The 15,570-nt window shown below is 45.1% G+C and overlaps 1 protein-coding gene across 1 annotated transcript in view; it reads right to left on the bottom strand.

Annotated features, from left to right (window-relative positions):
- Positions 1-2,041: 2,041 nt before the first annotated feature.
- LOC144177602 (TBC1 domain family member 13-like) overlaps positions 2,042-15,570 on the bottom strand; it is an 84,887-nt gene continuing 71,358 nt past the window's right edge. The window contains exons 10-12 of the mRNA XM_077705270.1: positions 12,039-12,120; positions 7,292-7,349; positions 2,042-2,238 (exon numbers count right to left, since the gene is read on the bottom strand). Coding sequence (XP_077561396.1) covers positions 2,158-2,238; positions 7,292-7,349; positions 12,039-12,120 — 221 coding nt within the window. The 3' untranslated portion in view covers positions 2,042-2,157. The remainder of the gene's footprint in view (positions 2,239-7,291; positions 7,350-12,038; positions 12,121-15,570) is intronic.

Genomic DNA, 15,570 nt, shown 5'->3' with positions numbered 1-15,570 from the left:
ACTGAGGGTAACTGCACTTCTCAGATCCAAAGAAGCAGCGCCTTTTCCAACTACGGATAAGTGGCGAAGCGCATTCACTTTCACATACCTGCCAACCTGGTGACATATAAATTCGTAATATCTGCAGACTGGGAGAAGTGGTGGGCAGCACACTTTAATTTTTAAGTCTAAAATGATTCACGTTTTCTTCAAGCGTTCTCGTGTTTTCAGAACCATACATGAAAACCGTCAGTGTTGAAGAGTAATGAGCAGCAACTTCATTGGGAAGGGCAGCAAATTCGGATATCTACGATTTCGAGAACACTTGGTAGTGCTTTCGCGGCTTCGAGCCCGCCTTTGCACTGCGAAGCAACTACCGCAGTCGTACCACGCACAGGACGCGGCAGTCATACAAAGAGCGCCACGAACACGGAAGTCGTAACCAGCCCGTGAACAACATGCTTATAAGCAAGTCGTAACCAGCCCGTGAACAACATGCTTATAAGCAGGCTTGCCGGGGTAGCAGCGATTTCACCCCGCTGCGTAGCCCACCCCGAGAAGACGACAGAAATCGCAGCCTCGCAGATGGTGATAACAAGACTACGTATTGCTTTCTCGTGGCGGCACAGGTTCCAGTGTCGTTTAAATAGATGGTCCCAGTTTTTTTCGAAAATTCGTAAAATTTCAGGCAGGATTCGTAAAATCGTTAGACGCGTCAAAATTCGTACATTTTACGAAAAATTCAGGAGAGTTGGCAGGTATGCTTTCAGGACATGTTAATTTATTGTGCTGAAACCCACAACGTATCAGCCCTTTTTCGTGATGAAATTTGCAATAGTATTAGGCTTAATGCTGTACCTCCACTCACTCTTCTGCTTCACAGTGCCTCCCTTCCAGACTTTGTTCAGAATCTTTACTTTCATCGCCAAGTCGAGCGTATGATATGAGTTGCCATGATCATGGAGTCTTATGGCTACATTCAAAGCCTGAAGTGTCCAACAGTCAGCAGAGCTTACCACCACACAAACACCATACATGACGACATGGCACTGTGCACAACAAAGATGGTTGAAGACACAAATAGGGAAGATTTGCGATTTGTTGAGAATCTCAAAGAGAATCGTCAGCTTGCATGAGCCTCCACTCAGTAATCCTGCTGCCTTATCAAATGTGGCCCGACTCTCAGCAGCAATGGCACCAACATCAGTACAGAACATGGTACTGTTTTTGCTATCTTTTGGAGCTTCAAAGTTTGGAACTTTATTAAGATGTGATAGACACCTCGATACATCTGATTAAGCAATAACTTTAAATAACCGACGGAATTACCAAACAATTTCTTCAATTGGATTGCATGCAAATGGGATAGGACCAGCACATCCCTTTGGATAATCAAAAATTCCTGGTGCTCTTTGCCCTCAGTCGGCCTTGCTCCATAAAAATCCAAACATCATCATTATCAATAATTCCTACTAAGCAGCTTTGCACTTTCGAAAATCAACCGTAGTACACATGCACACATGTATACCACAAGCCCGCTGTTTCAAAATTTGGCCATGCCAAGTAAACACTATGTTCCAAGGTCATAAAATTTCGTATTGATGAGATGACAAGAAACTTGCAGCTTAGCAGCTAAGGCGTAGTGCTGCTCAGCCCAAGAAGGCGGGTTCAATCCCAGCCGTGGTGGCCGCTTTTCTGGTGGAAGCGGAAAGTGAGAACACCTGTTTGTCGAGATTCCAGCACCGTTGAAAAATCACCAGGTGGTCAAAATCAATCTGGAGCTCTTCACTACGGCAAGCCCAGGTGTAGCTTAGCTTAGGTGTAGCTACAGCTTACGTGTAGCCTTGGCGCGTTAAAGTACCAAAATTTGAATTTTGGGAAGAAGAGAAATTGGCATGCCGTGTAGCTATTCGCACCTGCTTTAAGTGTACTGTTACAAACATGGCACAATGCTAGTTAGTACAAACACCGATTAGAACCACAAAAAGGCAACACAAGCGCTTCTTTCGTCTCGTGGGCAGCCTCAAATGGGACTGGAAAAAATGAGCTACCACCAAAGGTGTAACGAAGCAAAAGAAAAAAATATTTATTGTTGCCGGCCCTCAGAGAGCATCACCGGTTGGTGTGGCCTAGGAAACAAGAAGAGTAGAAGAACTGCGCAAAGGCCACGGCCAGCCATCAGCTGGACGAGGTAAGGTCCTTCTGCTGGGCAGATAGCGCTTCGGCGATCAGCTCGCTCACGTCCACGTCCGGGAAATTCTGCAAGGACAATGATCCCTTGCGATTCCAATGCTCCATTCGTGCAAGCTCCTTGCTATAATACTCACACCATTGAGCTCATGGGCACTCATTTCTAAGCATCTCACAAAAATCTCAAAATACGCAACTTGACTATACCGTTATTTTTTGCCAGGAGATGCTGCGGTGCGCGCCGCCTGTTAAAAAAGCTGAAGAAGGTACTATACTACACGCATTTCCTGCCTGGGTTCTCTCCTGCTTCCGGCTTGCTATATTCTGCACAAGTTAGGCATTTGCTGCACTTCCCCCCCCCCCCCTTTGGAGTCAAACAGCCCAAGCTGACACAGTGTTTTTTCCAACCAGAAAGAGCAAGTGCTAGTACCCACTCCAGCACTGCTCACAAGAGCACGTGCTCTACGCTTTGCAGCACACTATTGCCCAGAAAACAATGACTGACACCACCAAAGCACATCATGCCAAGCAACATGAGGGCAAATGACCATGCGGCCCAAGTTGTACTAGAGAATAAAAGTCAGCTGGAAACAACAAACACACATTTCAGAAATATGTGTAATTATCGCACATAAGCAGCCAACTGAAACTGTTTCTGAGCTAAAGGAATTTTTCCTTTCCTTTGGCTGTTTTCCTATCCACTGGCCAAAATACACTTCGCAGCAGACATTGTTACAGCTGAGTCTTTCTGAGCAATGAGCCAGAGCACACCATTTGGTCACCCCACAGGAGAACGGCTTCAAATGCATGCTCACAAGTGGGCGCTGCGCACAGGATTCCTGCTGCTTATTGTGTGCTTTGGGAGAAAAGTTATGGCAATGACAATACCCTCCGCAGTGGCTCAATGGCTAAGGCGTTGTGCTGCTGAGCCCAAGGACGCGCGCTTGATCCCGGCCATGGAGGTGAAAATCGAAGACATCCACTTGTCGGGATTTCAGCAAACTTTAAAGATCCCCAGGTAGTCAAAATTAATCCACAGCCCTCCACTAAGCCGGCCCTCGGAGTCCAGGTGTAGCTTTGGCGCAATAAATCCCCAAACTTCGAACACAAAATCTGGAAATCATAAATGATAATAAATTCTCGAACGATTTAAACCCAATTTGTTCCAAGCAAAAGAAAGTTGGCACTCTGTTAAAGAAGCGAGAAGAGTTTTGTTATTAGCTGTTGATACCGTAATGGGGATGACGGCTTTTTCTTTTTTTGTTAAGTACAGGTTAACTTCGAATGCGTTCCAAACTTGCAATGAGTTCGAAATATTCCAAGTTTTTGAGTATTTGAAATTTATTAAAATTTGAAAATTACACCATGGGAACTTTCAAGCTTCACCATACTGCTGCCAGCTTAGGTTGCCCATTTTCACAGGATACTGAAGCTGTGCAAAAAGGCCTCACATGCATAAGCCCTGGTGCAACAAGTGTAACGGCGGTGTCAGTTAGCTGAAGTGGAACTCAACTTTTAAGACGTGTACAAGCGAAAAACAAGCCCCCTGTGAACATACTGCATGAATCAGGAATCAAAGAGTCAATACTTGTAGCCTTGCAATGAGGTATACTGGTCTGTAGCATGCGTAGTTTATTTTCAACGACTCAGAAAAATATATTTATTCCCTGTACTCGCAGCATGTTGAGAAACTCTTCATGGAAATGTATGCCAAATTTTTGTTGCGCTGTTTTGCCATCTTGTCTTAATTTTTCATTTTTATTTTTAGTGCGCAGCACATTGGCGGTTGCTGCTGTGGTTTAACGGCAGCAGCAATGGTGGCAGCGTTGTAACCGAGCAAGCGAAGACAGAAAGAAAAAACCAGAGGAAAGTATGGCGAAAGTGTGAGGGGGAGGGTGGTTTGCGCTGCTATGCAGGGGGGAGACAGCTGAATCAGATTTGGGAGAAATTTTTGGAGCAGCAAAATCTCGATTTCGGAGCAGAAGAAGCTTGATTTGGAGCAGAAGAACGACATTTATTATGTCACCTTAGGAGCCTAAAAAAACAAAATTTTGGCAACTCAAGGGGGGGGGGGGGTACACTTTTTAATCAATTTTGAACACACATAACACTGAAACAGCCTTTCAATTAAGTTTTTTTCTATCAGAGGATCACAAGGTACGAACTGCACTATCTTTTTACAAACTATTTTTAAATTCTTAGCCCCTATGCATAAACAGCGTGGAGTTCTGTTGAAAATATCAAATTGAAAAACTACGCAATCGAAGGCACTTTTATTATCCTGTGAATGCAGAAATTATTATTTTTGTAATCCCAGACTCGGCTTTACGCACAAAGGTACAGCCACGGCTAAAGTTGCGCAAAACGAGGTGACCGTCGTCGCATCACACCAGCCCTCTCATTTCAATCCCCAAGATGCAGGTCCAGTACGATCGTATTTTTGATTAACGTTGGCATGTTTAGCCACCTCCCTTTTGGCATTAAATTTCACTTCAAATAGATGAACCATTATTACTAGCGTGCAATAATAGCCTGTACCGCTGCTTGAACACTGCTTGAACATTTTGTGGCAATGTAACCTGCGCTGCCACTTCTGCAGTGCCGATCGTCCCATTCCCGCCGCTCGCAAGCTCGCTGTCGAAGGCATCAATAATTCGGCGCTTTATAACACTGGAATGAGTCCTAAATTTTACTTCAAGCGCGCACCGCGCCTCACACTCAAGGCCGAAACACAGCGAATTCGCTGGCACCACGTTGTTTTTGATGAACTCCTATCTCACAACTTCCTGCAACAGATCAAACGACTAAATCTAAACCCAGCCACCCCCATAACCAAAAGCCCGGTAGAAGTCGGCGATTAGCACTCTTCCTCAACCACGAGCAAGTGCTTCGCCCGGCGGCCACGTTTTCCAATCTTCACCACACAAAGATGCCGGCGCCCAGTAATGTCATGTCGTTTCAGAGATACGGCGCTCGGAAAATGGTTGTTTTTTCATCCACTTGCACAAGTAGTTTGCCACCTCAGTACACAAGTATTATTTTGCAATGGTTTTTGATGGGAAAACTTTTAAAACTCGGAGAATATAACATGTGCAACCCGACATTGCAACTTTCAAAAAGACTATCTCGGGGACAATTTTATGCGGATTTTTTATTGAATGATCAATCAAATAAACCTTTACAACCAGCATCACCTTGGAGATGCTGGAAAAGAATGACATCAGTAAGCATTTTTTCCCACTCAAACTGGTGACAGCGTTAAATTCCTTGGCTCTCAGACCGTTTTGGAGCAGTTTGGCGCAATTTTCCAAATTTTTAAGTTTTTTGAGCAGCCTGGCTGACATGCTCAGCGGCAGCAACACGCTGCGAGATAATGGCAGAGTAGCGCGAGCCGTTGTGCATTCACTGATTATGCGATCACTTCCTGAGACACAGTAGATATGCGCTGTGACCGAGAACACTGCAGTTCACACTACCCACCAATTTCGCATTAGGGAGTGTATTAATCATCAGTACTTTTTTGTTGTAATATTTTCTCAGCAACAAGCACACGAAAGCTCAGATTTGTCAAGTACTTACTGCATAAGCTATCTTCTTTGTTTATTGTAGCTATGTTGGAGAAGATTCATATAAGCTAAGCAAATATATATACACATCCAAAAATACTTGACTCACAGTCAGCTTTTACCATGTGTATAGGATTTGCAGTCCCAGATTTGACATTTGTGCACCCCTTTTTTTAAGTCATTTTTGCTTACAATCAAAGACCGCAACATCTTTCTAGTGAGGAAACAAAGCATGTGTCACCAGAACATTTGTGAATTGACACACAAGTGAGCACACATTTCAAACACCCCTCATCTTAGCCCCAATTTGGTGGGCAAACTCAAGTCACCTTTCTCTAGCACTGATAACCAAGAGGGTCGCAGCGGCTACTTCTGGAGCAGTAGTGAAAGCACCTGTCAGGGTTGGTTGCATATCTCCACCACTGCAGCACCAAAAACGAAGAGTCCTTCGTTTTTGTCGCCCAATTATTGGGGGTTGGAAGAAATAGGGTGCGATATGGAACTTTGTGAGCTCATGAGAAATCACGGCTTTTGTTTTTGTCTTGGGGGAAATTCGGGCCTCACTCACATTGATGACAAAGCAGCAAGTAGCAGTCACAACATCTCTGAGATACATAAAGCAGAAACACAGGTAGTGTTCACTAGGAACCAGGTACACAAGTATGAAAGTGAGGTTCTAAACTTGTCCCTTCTCTGAAGGTGTCTTACGCTAGTCTAGTAGCTTCAGTCAATCAAGTTATGACTGTGAGCCACTGCAATTTTTAATCGGCTGAAACATCACCTGGGCATCTGTGAGAGGTCGGGTGCAAGTGATGTCCTTCAGGGCTTGCAGTTGAGCTATGGCAATTCCCTTCATGAGTGCACCCGCAAAACTCTATGCCGAGCAAGTTTTATTGGCAGCCTGTCGCCAAAGCACAGTTTGACGATGGTCACAAGCTTCACTGTGGCCACATTTGTGGTCTTGTAAATTGGTGCTAAGCCCTGCACATCCGGTGCCCTTTTGAAAACCCAGAATTTTGCTGAAGATTGTTGATCCCACTTCGGGGAGGGGGAAGTCAAGTATAACTCAGTTTTCATCAACATCGCTTGGGAAGGATCAAGCGATGTTGGGAACACTGTGGAAGAGGGCGGTGAAAAGTGTTGAAGAGCACTGAGCTCTGCTCCAGCGTATCATGTGCCGTTGCATGTGACAATGACTGCAGTGCAAGTTGCTCCAGGGGAGTCTGCACTCGCAGCCAACACGATTTTATTGTCATTCTCATATAACAACTGCCAGTGCATTAGCTGAAACACCACCACTCCATAACAGACAGCCACCACACACCAGTGACACCCCCCATAACCTCGTGCTCGTCCCAATCTATTTGCACCTAGCTGCCAATATCTAAGTAACACTAACACAAAAGTGGTTTCAATCTAAATCCTGGTGGCTGCTCTGCTTACATACAGGATACAGAGTGGTTGCACTCTAACTACCCAGAAACACAGTAAACAACAGAAGTTGCCTTACAAACGGAGGAAAAAAATGCCACCCAACATGGTGGAGTGCTACTGACCTGGAGAAGCTTGATGTTGGAAGGGAAGTCCCCCATCATGAGCTTGTCTCGCAGTTTCCTAATCAACGAGATACAAGAAAGGAAGCACAAAAGTATTCTTTCATGATTTTAAGGCCCAACCCTGACAGAAAGGACTCAGGCAACAAGCACCCAACTTTACCAAATCAAAACAAGCACATTTCTCAAGCACCCCGGCAGCTACAATTGAGCCCAGTAAGTAATGTGTCCTCAAGTTAAGATGCTGCTCTCACCCAGGGGTGGATTATCCATGGTTAAGAAGATTCAAATGAAACGGGCCCTCGGGCTATGGGGTCCTCCTGAGGGCTGGAAAAAAATGGCAGACTTCGTGGTATGGTTCCAAAAAGCTTTGATGATGATTGATGATGATGATTGTGATGATTTCCCCTGGTTTGAAATAAAAATTATCTCTTAATAATTAATGCTTCCAGAAGCCCGGATGATTCATAACGTGTTTTTTGTAAGGATGTGCAAAGAGTTTCTGAAAAAGGCCCACCTGTCCACTTTGGCAGTGCCCATGCAGGCAACCAAATCATGCACTGCCGAATTAGTGTAGTGGATAGAGGAAGCCATTTTTTACGAATGCGCTTCCTGATTTTCGAAAGAAGATGTCTATTGAAACAAGGGTAAAGTCAGGTTAAGACGAACGGAAGAAACAAGTGACACTTAGACGGCACTCCTAAGTGTCGTATGCGGTTCTACTTTTTGTCTTAACTTCTTGTGCAGTTTACACTTCTTTCAGTACGAACCAACTAGCCCTACAAATTCTAGCACTGCCTATGCCTCGTCGTCTCCTGCTACAGTTCAGTTCCAATGACAATTTAGACTCCCAGGTGATGTTCATAAACTCTTCGAAGATTCTTCGAGTGAATACGGCATGTTTTCTTTGTAGTGAATTCTAAAAGCATCAAGTCTCAAGAATGACAGGAAGGTAAGGCGGGAGAGAGAGGAGGAGGGAAGAAAAAAAAAGCTTTTTTTTTTGTTTTTTTTAACTGGGCTTTCAGCACTGTTAATCCGGCCCTGCCCTCACCTCTGCGTGCTTTTCCCAAGTTGGGAGTTATTTCACCAGATGATCAGCTCAAAGGGTAGCATCCCCAACTGCAAAGTACTACAATACAGTAGACTCCCGTTAAGACGAACTTGAAGGGACCGTAAAAATTTGTTCGTATTACCAGAAGTTTGTCTGAAGTGGAGGCTTTTTGCATTGTGGACATTACAAGAGAGCAAAAATGTTCTTCGTCTTAACCGAGCTCGTCTTAATGGGGGTCCACTGTAGCACAAATGTTTAGATGCCCAAGGAAGAAATTTGGTACAGTGGCCTGACTTTTGTAAAGATGTATTTTTATTCACTCAGAAACTGTGGCGAGAGGCCCCCAATTAACCCTTTCATGACCACGCCTATGCCCATCGATAGCATGCTATTGATGAATACAAATTTTGGCACTCTCCCAGCACTTCTGGACAGGTAATGACCTCCAAAAGGTAAAAGAGGAAGTATTTCATCAGTTTTGTTTTCGAGTTTCTTTTCTCAGCTTTGGAGAGGATCTTTAAAGCTCCTTCGCTGCCGGGCACACGTGGTTTGGTTGCGGCGCCGATGCCACGTGCCGATGCTCCACAGGAACGGCGAATTTTGACGGATTCCAATTAATTTCAGCTGTTATCTCTGGATGACGGTAGCAGCACAGACGTGCAAGACGACTTCGATTCGTCAGACTTGTGTGGATGGAAGAGCATCAAACCGCTCCGGAATGTCAGCAGGGATCTGTCGGTAGGTTTCGCTTTCTCCTCGGGCTGTTCTATCATTGCGGCGGCGCTGATGTAAGCATATCCGGCCTGTTCTAAAGGTCAATCTGCAGGGTGTCAACTTCATCTGTGTGGGAACACTTGGTGCCGGCTGCACAGTGGAGCCAACTTTTGTTTCACTGTGTCATGAAACTGCTTTGTGCGGGGGCATGATAGGCTCTAGTGCTTATATTTTTGCATGTATGCCAATAACTTTTGTACTCACAGAGCTCATATTTGCAGTATTATTCTATAAGGGCCTTGCATTGACAGTGTATATTTCACTTTTTTTTGTTTACCCTTTGCAAAGTAGCATTGATGTTTTCATCCTCTTCTTTGTTACTTTTTTGGCTTGATAATTTTTTGATAATATTCGTAATAACGCTGTTGTTTGAAATTAATACTGCTGGAAAGCCCTATCCTTTGTCTATCATTTCATGTCTTACACTTTAGCATCAATCATTTTCTGTAGCAGGGAAAAAATATTTCTTGGACTACCCAAAAACAGTGAATTTTTCCATGGTCACGAAAGTGTTAAAGTCAGAAACACCAATAGGAGGCTTCAAACAAACAAACAAAAAAGGCCCAACTAGAAAGAAGGGTTCAGTTTTTACCAAGCCCTTGAAGTTTGACCCACATATTTGCACTCATGCCCTTTGAGAGTTAATAAAATGCCCTTCATCTTAAACACCTTTTAAAGCATCTAGTGCACAGTTGCTCTATGTAGTTTTGGTGAATTTTGGCTGCCGGTTTCATGATGGCCCCTTTCCACAAGCGTAACAAAGCTGGGTGGCTGGTTAACAGGCCCTCCAAGCAAACCTTAAATCCGTACTCATCATCACCACCACCAAAACCATCATAATCAGTCCGGCTAGGCCCCCTTGCAGGCTGAAGGCCCCTCCCACAGATCTCCAACTGCTCTCGTCCTGCACTGCCCAACTCCCTCCAATTTTCGTAGTTTATCCCTCCATCGTGGTTCACAGACTTCCCCTACTTTTAGCCCCACATCTCCTCGTATCCGCTCCGTTGTTACCCTGGGGGTCCACCGGCTGTCATTTTGTCTCACTACATGGCAAGCCCAAGTGCATTTCTTTTTCTCTATTCGGACTGCGACAGCTTCTCCTCAAGTTTGTTCCCTAATCCAGGATGGCCCTTTTTCTGTCCCTGAGCGTTACTCCTATCCTCCTCGGCCCCACGGCTTGTTGAGCCCATCCACGTTTTCTTCCCAGTTGTTCAGTACTCAATAAGGTGCAGATCTTGAAATCTCGGAAACCATGCAATCACAGTTCACCCGGTAAGGGGACAGAAACTGCTGATCGGCCACTCTTTGCTTGTGTTGGGTTCATGAGACGGGGCAGAATCCTGCTCAAAAAATGCCCAGTAGGCCACACTCAAGCATTCACAACCTTGTGCACACCCTTGGTGTATAGTCGCAATCAACTTGAAGGTTGATTGCGACCTTCAAGGTTGATTGCGAACTTGAGCAGTGACCGAAACAGAAGCCATGTTGCGTCATCGCCTTCCGTAACAAGAAAAACATCACATTAGCCTCCCTCCCTCTTGTCACTGTGCAACTGTCCCTCTCTTCTAGCAAGTCGTCACTTTTCGCAGTTTTTTTAGGCATCAACCAACGGGTAGTGGTGACATATCGTGTTCGTCTGTTACTGGAGGATTGGGAGCAATCAACTGGAAAGCTACCGCATAGCTACACCAGTAACAACAAAAAAGCTTATCCGATGTGAGGCAAAGATACACACACATGATTGCCAGAAAACGGAAACATTAACAAAGAAAAAAGGAGACAAGTTAGTCCCAGAAGTTGTACCATGCAAGAGCCTACAAGGGGAAAAAGGCAGCACTGCCTTCATCTCCGAAGTTCTGAAATTGGCCACTATGCAGCTTGGAGGACCTGCCGTGACTGATAGTGACTGTACATGGTCACTTGGTGCCAGCAATGATGAAACAGTGGAACCACTGGGCAGTTTAATCATGTGTGGCAGCTCCCTAGGCACAAATGATGGGTGCCTCCCAAGGATAGGCCCTCATTATGCATGACTGACAGTGCTGTTTTTTAGTTTATATGTATAGTGTTTCTCTCTGCTTTAATTGTTGAACTCATTCTTTTTTTTTCCCCTTTGTGTTTCATATATGGCCCTTGTTAACATCCCATTTGTGTTGTATATGATTCAGGTAAGCCCTCTACCCTATCCCCCTATTCCTATGTACTCTTTCCTCCCTATCCCACATCCCCTACACCAGCAGGCGTTCGGTGTCCGCCCCCAGGCAAGACAATTTATGCCTGCTGGTGGGCCTTCCTCTCTTCCTAATGATCAATAATGCTGATAACAAGGGAGACCAACAATGACAAAACAACAAGATTGTAGCTTTAACTCTCAAGTCACCCACTGGTGCGAGATTGTCATAGTTTTTCCTCCCATGTCTGGAATATAAGTTGAGGGTTGACTTTTCACAATGCATTTTTGATGAGAAATTTCGCATCTATTCCGGTTTTGATGATATGTATGGGTGCTGCCGCTTCTGTGAAAAATAAATTTGAAAGTTCTGTGTTGACCCACCTAACTCTGTCCTCGCTTTGTCGCATAGCGCTGTTTTTTCTTTCAAGGACCATGAACCAACTAGCCAGTATACAAGTCATCTTCCATTTCTAAATTTTCAGTGCCATAGTTCTGGTCATCCTTTTGCAACACTAGCCTAAATGACTGACCTTCTTTTTTTCTCTTTTTGTACATAACTTGAAGCCCTCATAAATCAATTAATTCAGCCCTCAGGGGCTCGCCCCAGTTGTGCTCCACAAGAGTTTGCAGGATTCAGAGTTCTCCTCCCACTCCATTTGAATCGGCCCACTAGTTACCATCCTCCAGTGTAATGCCAGGTAGACCATGAGCCTTCTTCCCCTTTGAAGAAAAAGAAAAGTGACGCCACTCACGATAGCATGGCGTAGCATATGTAGATGAGGAAACTGAACCTCTTGGGGTCTGCAAACAGGGAGTCCCAGATGCGCAGCACATCTGCACAAAAGGCGCACAAGTGCCCATTCCAGCACCCATTGCAATTCAGCACTCACTTTGTACAGACAAACATGCACACAGAAAAATAAGTACACGGGCTTTGGACTCAACTGTCCACCTACAACTAATGTTGCCAAGGCAGTTCAAAAACTATGCTTGGTCCCATCTGTGCCAATTTCACCATCCTACAGCAACACTGGAGGGTTCTTGCAAGGCCATAATCGATGTGGCAAGCACAAGGTTACAAGAATACGAGCCATTTTCACCACAACCATGCCACACTTGATATTTCCTGGCATGACTGAAAGCTTCCGCACTGACAATGTCCTTACCGCGCAGTTAAGCCCAGGCACATGCTGAAATGCCCCGCCGCGAATGTTCCACTTCCATTTCCGCAGCAGTTCCATGTGAACTTGCTAATTAGTGTTCATAGGTGTCACCTCCATGATTTGAATGGCTAGAGTAACTTTGTAGCAGTTTTCGAAGCAGCAAAAATTTTTGTACCAGCAAAATGGTATTCCCAGATGCCAAAAGTGTGTTTTGGGGTGGCAATACAGGCCTTAGGTCAGCAAGATGAATGCTTTGAAGCAGTACAACAGGTTTTACTGCAGCAAGACAACTCACAGGAACCACAAGAAGCATCTTCTAAAGCATTTAAAAAGTCTACTCCACAATAGTCTCAGTGTAAGGGTCGAGCGCAGAGGTCAATGTATCGCAGCGCCACCCTCCTCCCCCGGTGCACATCCGACGACGGGCCGCCACCAATTAGGCCACCTGTATGCAAGGTGCGCGCGGGAACAGGCAGAGCGGCGCAGGACAAACCCCTTTGGCGGGGTCCGAGTGCAGACGTCGCCGCACTGCGTGCACCCGTCGCGACGGCGATTGGGGAAATCGTTATCCTCCAAGGGGCCCGCTGGCAATTTGGCCGCCGGATGCAGGGAGCCACCGCGTAAGTGCTGTCTAGACGGCGCCCATACGGGGACAAAAGGGCGCGGCGTTGGCCGTGTGCTTGCACCACCTTGGGGGGGTGCACGCGCAATGCATGCCTTGCCGTTTATGGTTTTCTTTAACCTTTCCCCTTCCCTCACCGAGGTTATTTATGTCGAGCCCGGCGAGAGGAAAGGGGTCTTTTTGCTCTGAACTTGCCGCAGGTCGTGGGGAGAGTCCCGCCTGCGCCGGCTAGACCCCGGCAAGCTTCTAAGACCCAATGCGGGCTATGTTCTGCTCCCTTGTACATGCCTTGCAAATATTCCTGTTCATAAACTGTACATAGCTTGGACATCGGAGTCTGCCTCGTCCCTCACGGCGACACGAGACACCGCGGTGCATTCCTGGATATGGAGAAGACCAGAAATTTACTCTCAGCCTTGCTTTTGTAATGAATTTGGTTTGGCCCACCCAAGAAGATAAATTTGCACATGCGAGTTTATCCCAAACACCTGGAAATAAAACCTACTTCCTTTCAGGGCGACCAGCTAGGTGGCTCGCATTTCAAATAGCATATGAACCTAAACTTAAAATAGCCATCAAAAACAAATTGTCCCTTTGTTGAAGTTACAACAGCACAGATTATAGGTTTTAAACAGACCTAGAGATCTCGTGACAAGGCTTGTCTAAGAAAAATAAACTATAATTTCTGAACAAGTTTGACATCACCTACACAGCCTTGCGTTGCGACCACGGTATTTCTCGCGAAAATTTGCCGGTTACACTCGACTGTTTTGCCCGATGCAACATGACAGCAGAGGAAATATCTGTGTGCTGTCAAAACCTCTCTGGCCAGCAGTAATGTTTACACGGCCTCAGTACGGCAAAATAGCTGCTTGCTCCCCACAAAAGAATGAAAGCACATTCAAACGAAAGCTCTCTTTTTGCCGTCATCTCGGGAAAGCCGCATTGAGCTGTGCTCAGACACGGAGGATGAACTGGTGGAGAGAGCAGTGAACTTTTGTTGTAAAGACAAAAGTGAAATTCTGAGCACACCTCTCACACTGTGGCGAGGGCATCCTCACTTGCAAGGCCGTAAGTTCATTCGTTTTCATCGAGTACTTTTGTTTACAGCGCTCCACAAACTGCCGGCAACAACCCTGCTAACTGTACTGCTGGACACTTGTGCAGCACAAAAAAGCCAACTGCTTTTTTTTTTGTCGTTTTCGCTTTCATAAATAAAGAAAACAGAAAACTCACGAAACCACTCCTTCATGGCAGAAAAAAATTCGAGTGAAACAGTAAACTGAAACAGCTCCCAAAACCATCCCGCTTAGAATGCAATTCCTGGAGGTGGAAATAGATGCCAGTTTCCTAGAGGTGCAGAAGGGTAAGGCCACTGTAAACTTTGCTGACCCAGTTCCAAGCTTTTGGGCACTGCGTCTTGCAGTGCCAACACGCACAAGCAAGCAACATGGTTGGTTGCAAACAGCGTTAAAACAGGACCACGAAGAAAAGAACCGGACAGGACGAGCGCTAACTATCAACTGAGATTTATTGAAAAAGAAGAAACATTTATACATAAAAATTCAAATCTGTGCATGCGCAATGGTGAGAATAACACTCGAACACTAAAGAGATAACAGGAACGATTTACCCTTGCTTCGACGTTTACCAACAATCAAGGAAAGCCACTAGGTACTTTCTCGTGTCGACATACAGAGGGCTGACTAACACACTTATCACCAAGCCTGGTTATGTTAAAAGCCTCTGTAATCTCTCGCTTTAAGCTGAATGTGATGACGGAATAATGCAACAGTTTTATCTAAATGGGGCTGACAAGCGCGCAAGGAACATGAACGGCAATGATCCGACAAATGAGATGCGGGGGTGCCTTTTAATGAATTAAAGTTGCCTCTTAATTAAACGCACATTTAAACACCGGCCCGTCTGGCCAACATAAAACAGACCACATGACAAAGGGATTTTGTAAACAACACCAACACAGCATGGCACATATTTGTTCTTGTGATTGACCGAGCACTTATGTCTACCGGCTTCCTTACCTTGTTTCTTTCTGCCCACTAAGGCACATATTTTACCTAGTTTGTTGGGTGCCGATATGGCTACCTGCACCCCATATCTAGAAGCAACTTTTTTTAGCTTATGAGTGGTCCGGTGAACATATGGGACCATGGCGTACTTTTTCTGTTGTGCTACTTCCTTATGTGTGCCAGTCTTATCTCGACCTCTGATCATTTTGACAAGCTTATTGCAACGCTGATGCCAAAGCACTGTTAGGAAAACCTGCTTCTTTTAGTTTTTGGACCTGTTATTTGAAACTTTCATTCATATGCATGATTTAGACAACGCTGAACGAATGCTAGACAAGGCAATTGAGTTCTTTACAAGTTTACAACGAAAGGTCTAGAAATTGGATACACGAGTTTTTCATGGCTTCAAGTATGGCTTCATGTATCCAATTTCTAGACCTTTCGTTGTAAACTTGTAAAGAACTCAATT

This window comes from Haemaphysalis longicornis, unplaced genomic scaffold (genome assembly GCF_048455015.1).
Source record: "Haemaphysalis longicornis isolate Haplotype H1 unplaced genomic scaffold, Haemaphysalis longicornis Haplotype H1 scaffold_1, whole genome shotgun sequence".
NCBI lineage: Eukaryota > Metazoa > Arthropoda > Arachnida > Ixodida > Ixodidae > Haemaphysalis > Haemaphysalis longicornis.
The sequence above is the reverse complement of the archived record's forward strand: the minus strand, read 5'-3'. Positions and strand labels throughout refer to the sequence as shown.